Source organism: Thermobia domestica, chromosome 4, assembly GCF_964235325.1.
Source record: "Thermobia domestica chromosome 4, izTheDome1.hap1.1, whole genome shotgun sequence".
NCBI lineage: Eukaryota > Metazoa > Arthropoda > Insecta > Zygentoma > Lepismatidae > Thermobia > Thermobia domestica.
In genome coordinates this window covers 274,100,752-274,111,100 of record NC_137457.1, presented here as the reverse complement: position 1 = coordinate 274,111,100, position 10,349 = coordinate 274,100,752, and the positions used below count along the sequence as shown (strand labels likewise).

At 34.9% G+C, this 10,349-nt stretch overlaps 1 protein-coding gene across 3 annotated transcripts in view; it reads right to left on the bottom strand.

Annotated features, from left to right (window-relative positions):
• Nucleotides 1–204: 204 nt before the first annotated feature.
• LOC145683517 (trypsin-like) overlaps nt 205–10,349 on the bottom strand; it is a 73,965-nt gene continuing 63,820 nt past the window's right edge. For 2 of the 3 annotated variants that reach the window (XM_081754859.1, XM_081754858.1), the window contains one exon: nt 205–611. In XM_081754859.1, coding sequence (XP_081610985.1) covers nt 429–611 — 183 coding nt within the window. In that variant the 3' untranslated portion in view covers nt 205–428. The remainder of the gene's footprint in view (nt 612–10,349) is intronic. The other variant, XM_081754857.1, reaches the window with a different exon arrangement.

The window sequence follows — 10,349 nt, the reverse complement described above, 5'->3', positions numbered from 1 at the left end:
GCAAAGTACTTTTTTTTCTTGTTTCGGTGTCGGGAAGTACCTCCCGAATTTTGTCGGTTGAGGTTTCTACCACCCTGTATATACTAGAAAGAAATCATTGTAATCATGTTTATTTCATTAATTTGTGAGCACACTAAATAAAAAAGTTTTAACTGCGAAACACATTTTTAAAGATCATATTTTTTTTTATTTGAAATATATACATGTTTAACTTTTACAGATATATTCACAACGTTACATATATATAATATTTACAATAACCTAACTAAAATTGTAGTTTAATTGTCTAATACATGTAGACTTCGAATTAAAGAATCTTCACTTTTACTCTATAGATAGTGCACGTTAATTAATACCTGTACATTTTATAAAGTTCATAGAAGTTTAACAATATTTTACGTTCTGTACATACAATCGATTAAATTGACCTAGAAGGGATACAAAGTATTCACGGTTATTATAGGGCCAGCTGTATCTCGTATCCATTCGATATAACTTGAAACTTTTGTATATACTGAAGGTTTAAAAACTGCTGGTTCACAAATATCATTGCCCTTGGAATTTACTCCAACAACAATACCATTTGCTATGGCCGGGTGTCCAGAATCACCCTAGAAAAAGAACAATTTTTAAATATATTTCTTGTTTAATCGTATATCTTCAAACAAAATCAATGTTCGTTCATTCGTAATAACAAAAATGGTGTTTTTTAAAATAGTGTATTTGCAACACGAATAAGTAATACGCAGTATAACCTTAACTACTCCCAGAAAAGCATCCCAAAAAGCTGATACCTGAATTAATAACACCACAGGAATAACTTCTGTCTTCTATATTTATCTTCTCATAAAATAACTTAAATGATCAATATTTTAACTATATACATTGTGCCCATTTATTATATATATGATGTTTGACTGTGGTATTTGTAATTCTGAACCAAGAGTTTCGATATGGCAACACTATATAACCAGAGAGTGGGGATAACTATCACTGGACTTAAAACCGACAGTGTATGGCGGACAAGATGATGTAATGCTTGTCTCTAGAACAGCATTTGTGATGTATGCGTTTGAATTCTGCAGCAAACAATAACGAGAAGGCACCGTCTCTTGATTTGCCACCACCTGACTTTTGCTAATGGGGTATTTTAAAGAACAAAGTGTATCAACATCACATACGCAATATGACCGAACTACGGGAAATTAACACAGGAGACTTGAACAAAGTACCAATACGCAAGTCCGTGCCGTGTAAAATCAGCACCCATAGCGGACAGTATACGACAGTGTCCCCATACATATATTCCAAGCAATTTTTCCTATATTCTTTCCTTTTTTCTCCCGAAATTTTCGACCCTTTACTTCAGCTCCCGGGGCCGTCGCCCCGCTCGCCCCCCCCAAGGCACGGCCCTGCCAAGCTGGTTGTGACAGTATTGCTGTTCGTCTCCATGCATGTGCCGATATGGAGGTTGCCTCGGTGGACCATTCCATGTAGAACAGTTTAAAATTTTGTAAGGAAAAGGAAGAGTAATGTGTTTATGTTCTATTTTATGTTCGTTATATTACTAGTTTCTTTAACACAGTCTTTGTAAAATCACGTACATAATTACGGGCCACGTTGTAGATAAAGCACAATATGAAAATTTGATATACTGATTATAAGTATAATTATATCTTATAATGAAGTAAGTTCATGAGAACAATATACTGATTGGCTAATAAGAATATAATTGTCCATGTCAATGTTGGTACATATTTTAGTGTTTCATTCGTCTATATCAAATCACAGGTGTAGTGTGAAATATGTAGCAATTGTAATATGTAATATATAAATTAATTCAGAATGCACGTAATGTGTGTGAAACTTGGCGCTAGGTAGATTCGACGTTATCGTGCCCTGATATAGAGACCCTAAATACAATAAAAAAGTTCATCTAGGTAACCGTTATTGGTGGTTATAACTTCTTTCAATAAGGGAAAATGTTTTACGGTTAATCTTTTCCTTGCAAAACTAACTCTAGAATAGGAATACAATAGGTCAATTTTTTACCTCTTGGCTGTTGTTTTTCACATACATCAAGTTAGATCCGTGGATACTCCTCCAATTTGATCTATTACTTTAATAGGACGGAAGATGGAAAAGTATTATAAGTTATATACCACTCTAAAAGCAGTTATTTGTAAGGTATTATATGTGGATGAATTTGGAGCTTCCAAAACAGCATTGATTTAGCTAGTGCGTAATAATTAAAGCTATAATGAACGCCAGAGTCATTTTGACTCATCCTCGTTATTTACTTACGGAAATTAATTTCTATATCAATGATGATAGCAGTTTTTCGTAACAGTTATCTATATTTTGTTTCAAATATGATTGAAAAATTTAAGGACCAAACGATCTTCACGTTCCTTCTTATTTCCAATGTTACTATTGCAACAATAGGTCACGTCAAAAGTTTCATGTATCACTCAGACAGACATGATTACATATGGAAATCAAATGAGATGATTTGTAGAATTTGAAGTATGTAAATTAAAAAAAAACTTACAATTTTCCCCCAGGTGGTTAGTTTGGTATTGAATTACCTCTAATTATAACAACGGAGGTCTTGAAAGTGTAAAGCACTGAAACAAATTCTCATGATACCGTTCGAAATACAGTGGACACATCTGACTAGAATATTGATACTAATGACAAAGATGAAGATAATCTATTCCAGCGAAACTATGATACCACCTCCGTTTATAAGTTCTTCAGCTTTTAGCACAGTGTTCCTTTGATTCGTAGTTTAAGCCGGAAATTTTCTTTCGGTTTGACTGTATATAAACTTTCTCACACCGAACACATTTCCCAGGTAAAAGAACACGTTAGAATATTAAAAATTAGAAAAATCGGGCTGTTGGATTTGAAAAGCGAAAGTCCTTGCCTGCCACTCTTGTTAGTAAATTTCAACATCGACGAAGGAATAATTAAAGATTTATAAAATTCTAGAGTGACTGAAGCCAAAAAAGGAACGTAAATTCAACGGTTGATCCTCAACTTTACAATAACTTGAATATTTATTGGGATTATTTTTACAGATTTTTACACAGTACACTATTTTTCAGGTATACCATTGAGTAAATTTACACTTTATAATCGACAAAAAATAGAGAAAAAGAAGCATAAATCTTATTTTGATTCTTTAAGGTACAGTTATTTATGTCCTTATCATACTTTCAATACTTCCCCTGATTTGTGCTTTAAGTTTTCATTTTTAGCGAGGCATCACATTACAGATCCTAGTCATTTTTTGATTCTCTCTTTCTTTCTCTCTCTCCCTCTCTCTCTCTCTCTCTCTCTCTCTCTCTCTCTATATATATATATATATATATATATATATATATATATATATATATATATATATATTAGGGTGGTCCAAAAACAAATGCAAAAAATCAACTTGTTCAAAATAATTCTCCACAAGGCTCTTATTTTGTTCTCTAGTTATAAGTTACTTACCTGCTAAATTTCAATCCTATTACTCAATATTTACAGGTCGCACCATTATAAATTTTTTTGTTCATATAATATTACCAATGATCTAATACTAGACTTTTTGGGAAGTATACATGGGCCTTTTCCAAAAATATAGCATATGGCCACCCCCGTAGTTGTCATCCGTAAAATTAAGTTGAATGTACAGTGTACTTAAAAATATTAGGTAGGTAATGGGTATACACCACATTATATTCATGTATACTACATTATAGGTGTCAATACTAAAATATAATTTAATGCAATCGCTGTGCTAACAACTGGATAGATATAAGTTCATAGCTTTCAATATGATCACTAGATGGTGACAGGAAAAGTAATAGTCAATGAAGCTCCACTTGCCAACCGAGCCCCTGTCAATGGCATTAACTATTGTTAGTTCTAGAAACTTACCCAGACAAATCTATGTCCAGTAATGCATATACATGATTTTCAAGACTTCTCTGCTTTTTGTCTGAGCATTTATCAGGATTAGCACTTCTTGATGACAGAGTATCAGAAGAAACAAAGGTAAAGATGGTCCAAAGTATGCATCGGCCAGCGTTAATGAACATTATACGACGATTTAAGCGAATAAGGAAACCCGAAGAACTTACTTTGGAGATCTAGTAACAGAGAAAACACAGTCGATATCTGATGTAATATTGGAAAAAGGCAAAGAGTATCCTCAGTCTGTTCCGAAATAAACTTCAAAAGATTTTCGAGGTAATCCTTTTTTCCAAGAATTTTGCCAATTATCAAAACAAATGGCTGTGGTGGATGATGTACCTGAAAGAAGAAAATGTTTCATCGAGAAGTATAATGAAGCCTTAACAAAAGATGAGGAACAGAAGCATTTTATTCTTCGAGTGGTTGAAAACCATCATACGAATTTTCCTGCTCCAATGAAGAAAGTGTTTCTGTAAATTAAGAATACAAATAGTGACATTTATCTAAAACTTTTGACAACTGAAAAAAGATAATACCGGAGCGGCATGTAAATATGACTTAATTTTGCTGAAATTTCGTTCGTTCTTTGTATACGTCAGAAGGAATCAAATAAACCTTGAGGACGCCCGACCACTGTTAGCTTTGTGTTTGGATCACTCTAATATATATATATATATATATATATATATATATATATATATATATATATATATATATATATATATATATAGATAGATAGATAGATAGATAGATAGATAGATATAGTAGTTTGTACAAAAGAGCGTAAATCGTTACAAAGTGGTGAAGAATGTGGGTCAAAAGGGAAAATGACTCCGCAAGTGGAAAAAGTGACTAGGCTGCTTTCGCGAACTCCAGCCTTAACATTGTGAAAGCAAAATTAAAGCAACGTGCTACGATGTGTCGTGTGTAACTATTAGAAAGCATCTCCGGGCTTGCAACGTTAAATATCCAGCTACACAGAAGAAAGCTTTCTTAAGTGAAAAGCAGTCACGAAATGACTGGCATGGCTAAAGGACAACTTGGACCGAGAGAGGGACAAAGTAATTTTAACCGATGAATCTTCTCTGTGGGGTTATGTAAGCAGATAGTAGAACTAGTCAGCTGCCGATGACAGGTTGGTTCAACGGACAGTGAAACATCATATACAGCTGTTCATTTGGGGGTGATTCTCCTAATTGGGTTTCGGCACGTTTGAAATGTTTAACGTTTCGTTAAATGCACGTAAGATGTTACGAACTATCAAAGATGTTTGCAACCGACTGTCAAGCTTTGGATCATCGAGAAAAATTTAGATTGGATGCTGCAGGAGGACAATATCCTAAGCACCGCAGAAAGCCCTGGAGCAACTGGGAAAGGGAGAGAGATGTGCAGATACTGGATTCGCTTTCACAGTCGCCTGACACTAATTCCATTGAAAATGTCAAGTCATATCAAGCTGAAGCTTCAAGGCATGCGGGTATTCACTTTAACAGAGATTTCAGCGCAAATTCGACGCATTTGGAGGTATCTTCAACGCGAATATGATGAAAACATGGTTGCAAGCTTGCCTTGGAGATGCCAAGCCATTATCAACGCTGCGGGGGACTGGTCACGTTATTAATTGTACACTTATGTCCAAATTACTGTTGCATGTCTATAAATATATTGTTGTAAGAATATAATTTGATAACGAATTCGCCCGGTGTTTCTTATAATGTTAGCATGTGTCTAATCGGCAAAGACATGTATATGGCAAATTTCAAGTCAAAAGAGCAGTAAATAAGAACAATAAAACGAAAATAAAACTTTTTTGTTTATTTACCAATACTTTCTTACACTCATTCTAATTATCGTATTTATTATTCTTTTCTTTGAAATTTACCACAAATATACATTTCCCGATTATACACATAGTATCAGTACTAAAATTTTCCTGGAAAATCATTATCAAATTATATTCATAGAAGAAGACAGTTATAGATATGCGACAATTATTTTGGATATGAGTGTACGTGCATTTTTCTTTGTGCATATGTGATGTATGTATATTTTCTCATTTACTGTTAGATACATTTTTATCCTAATTAACTTGACCTCACTCTTACTCTACAGACTGTAAATACTATACAGTTAATATTTTGGGGAGTGAAATTCAGATATGATCAAGTTAGCTCATTCTCGCTTAGTAGTAAGTTAACTTTTCATTATTGAAAATTCAAATAGAAGTCTCCATTTTCTGTTGCAGATTCAGATACGACGAAAAATAAGCACATCTTATTAGAAAATGCTCTATTTATGATAATTGGTGCTCAGTAAAAACTAGTTTCACTATGTTGAGTTGATTTTAGTTTAGCGTCCCTTTCAGCAGCGAGGCTATATGAGACGTGGACCTACTGATTAACGTGGAATCCGAACCACATGAGCTCCCGCCGGAAGTTTCACTATGTGTCTTCAAATTGGTAGGCTTGTTGTGTCATGGAACTTGTCTTGGTCATCTTTGTTTTTAATTTTATCTCATAGTTGTGCTAAGCATAGACTTAAAAATAATCTGTTCTGGTAATATTCACATCAGCGACCTCCAAAATTTACGGATTTGGATCTAAAATCTATTAGTTTCGATCACTTTTTGCTACATTCCATTACCCTTAGTGCTATATGACTACAAGCCACATGTCTATATTAACTTCTTTTCAAGATTAGCTCTGGTATTCGAGTTCCATCTTTCTAAATGGGAGACTCGTGTGAAAATCTCCTTTCGGCATAACTTTATATCATCTCTTTCTCTTCCTCCTCCTTCTAAGGAAGGTTTCGTATCAACAATTCTAAACAGCTTAAAATCCCCTCCATACATTTACTTAGAAGTACGCCAAACAAAAGATGCAAATTTCAACACTAGGCAAACAAACTAAAAACATTTACTTATATAAACGGGATTAACTGCCTATTTTCTTTTGTGTTCACCTCCTCATCCATTTGAATTTCCATCAATTATTTCAAATATCCTACGGTATTTTTCAGACAGGTATGTTTTCATTAAAATTACTTAGAAGTACGTCAACAAAACGAGTTAGATTTGTGTACTGGACAACCAAACAAACATATAGAAGTATATATAACGGTAACCAAGAAAGTTCAGTCTCTTTCTGTGGTGTTATGTGTTCAAATGACCCTCACACCGTGAGTTGAATGCGAATGTAGATAATGTGAATGTCAGTTGTTGGTGTGGGTATATCCAACATACCACTAGGTTGTGACACCTCGGAAGGACAGAGTGAACATGGAAGCTCCAGAGAGTGTCAGAAGGGCGTGTATTCTCTACGAGTTCAAACTAGGGTCAAATGCCACTGCAACAGGCCGGAAGATATACCAGGACTTTGGTAATGGTGTCGAGACTGCACGAACAGCGCAGTGGTGGTCTGACAATTTTAAGGACAGTTGCAAAGCACTCGAAAACGCACAACTTGCCGGAAGACCAACGCAGGATGTCTTCAGACAGCACTTGAGACGCATAAAGGCAAGATATTTGACAAACCGGGACTACAATTCAGTGTGAGTGAAGGAAGCATTCAGCAGCACCTCCATCAATTTGGAAAACCTACATACTTAGGTCGATTTGTCCACATGATTTGACTTTGGGCCAGAAGGTAATCTGTCTTTCTTTGCTGTCTCATCTGAAGAGGGATCAATTTCTAGACAGGGTGTTAACATACGATGAGAAGTGGGTCCCGTACCAAGCTCCACGGCTCCATCGTCATTGGTTTGCATCCCATGAACCAGTTCCAAAATAGCAAAAACCAACAGTGTACCTGAAGAAAGTCCTCCCTTGTGTTTGGTGAGCTGCTCGCGTTATCGTATATCGGGAACTGCTACCAGAGCATCAGTACAATTGTGTAGTATTAGCAGTTGAACCGTGCTCAGGATTACTCAAAAATCTTATGCCAGCACTTATGAATCGAAAAGATGTCCTCCTGTTACAGGATAACGATGAACCTCACATGGCTAGGATGACCCGCGCTCCTTCCACGACTTGGATGGGAAACACTATTGCATCCACCATACTTCCCGGAGATTGCAGCATCGGATTATCACCTTTCCTATTAATTGGACAATCACCTTAGAGGATACCAGTTCAAATCCTTAGTAGAAGTTCAAATACCTTCTTCTCCTTGATATCTAATTCGCTTCACGGTCAACGAAATTCTAAGGCGATGGAATCCATGGCCTTTCATAATATTGGCAGAAGGCTGTCGATGTTGATGGGGACTATATTTTTTATCTTTCGGGTACGTCTTAAGTGACATATCGATGTTCGGGGGTGCTGGTTGAAAAAGCGGCAGAACTTATTTGGTTACGTTTATAAAAACAAAGATTATCTTACTATGTTTCTCTAAAATGTGAATGTTTCAAGACAATTGCTAAAAGCAAACAAACAAAGAAACTACAATTTCTCCGTTCACTGAGTCAGAGTAACGTTATGTTGAGGAGTGACGTCCATTTATTGATACATTAGAAGAAAAAAAGAGAAAGGTTAAAGAATACAAGCTAGTGATGGTTCCAACGTTTTTCAAACTAGAGAAGGTGGTACGGACAAGAACAAGACATGCATCTTTCAACTAAAGCTTTAGCATACAAGAGAACAGGATTTATTAAATTGACAATGAAACATACGAACAATCAAGAAATCTTCTTGAAGATTATGTGTGGGCAATGAACTGCGTTTTATGTACTGTAGAATTACTGAGGAAATAACGTAAAGAAATTAAAGTTCTTTTATGTATGATTTTTATCACATTATTAATCACTTAATATATTCGATTACAATTTTACATTAATGATGTGTGATAGTTTACATAATAATTTTAATTTTTTATCGAAGGCACTGAGCTACGTGTGATACATTCATAATGCAGGGACGTCGTCTACTACACAAAGATAAAAGTGTCAGCAAATCACGATTTTCCTTAATATCAGGAACCACCATTGACCAATAGCTGAATAGAATAGTCAATAAGTTTACACACACCAACACGTTTCTTTCCAATTGATTGAATCTGAGCTTGAACGTCAATTTTACTTAATTGATTCGCTTCATCTTGCTGAATACAACTCAATAATGAATACCATTTCAAATCTTACACGACACAGAAGGCACTGAGCTAAGACATCATTTTAAAATTACTGTCATAATTTGGAGTTAAAATTATCACATTGAAATATTAAATACAAGCTTTCGGATTCAAAAGAAATTATATCTGTTAGGAATTTCTTTGCGAAAAAATGCTGCAGTTCTGCGCTTGCAGTTGAGAGTTTATGAACTACTATTATAGATATCAGCATCCACTTGTCACGTTATACAATAAATGAAAGTATTTATAATTATCAAATAATGCCAGATAAAGAATAATTAAGAAAGCCATTCAAATAAATTTCTGCTATAGTTGTATCAGAAGAAAAGCAATTTTGTTCTAGGATAAACGTTTTTAAGGAATCTATTTATTTTACGTTAAATCATTTTCATTCATCTAATGGAATCAGCTGTTATAGCAAAAACACGAAGACACTTTGACAATCAACACACATCAATGAATAAACGGAAAAATAAAAGAAAAATTACTGACTGTTCCTTCTACTGCTGTCAATATCAAAGTTCATAACGAGTCCCTTAGAATTACTACTTACAGAACATTCAACTATGCAGGGTATTAATGACTGAAGAGGTGATTCCTCTCATCAAAATAAGGAAAAGCGTTCATGTGGGCCTGCGGTCACAACTGAATAGTTCCAAAGCTAGCGCTGTCCAAAATTCTGAGAAATTGAACTTTGGAGGTGAATATTTACAAAACGATTGTTCATTAAGCTCAGCGGCATGTTTCTATCTAAGAATTGTAACCTACTCTATCCAAAAATTTATGATTCCGAATCATTTAGTATCGGAATAACAGAGTCCCAAAGGAAACGGAAAGTCCCGGATATTCCGCTAGGAAAGACGAGTATCATTTATGACAGATGGAATGACGTTCCAAGGAGTAACAAAAAGACGTTGTCCGACCATTCATATTTGAACGGAGGCAAGATTACAAAGGTTACTTTGGTGTGGTTGGTGATTCCATATTACAGAAAGATTGAAAAGTCTAGAGGATAAAATAAAATTTAATATAATCATTACGTATACTGGTTCATAATCTTCAATAATGACCTATGTGCTACAGGAGACCGCCGTTAATAATATTTCATAATTTAGAAGGAATTTGTTCAATTATTATTTTTCAGAAAATGGGAATACACACCGCAGAAAAGAAAGGAAAGGAGGAAAGAAATGTTATTAACCATAAACCCATTCTATCACGGAACTAAAATGGGTGCACCCTGTCACTGACTTA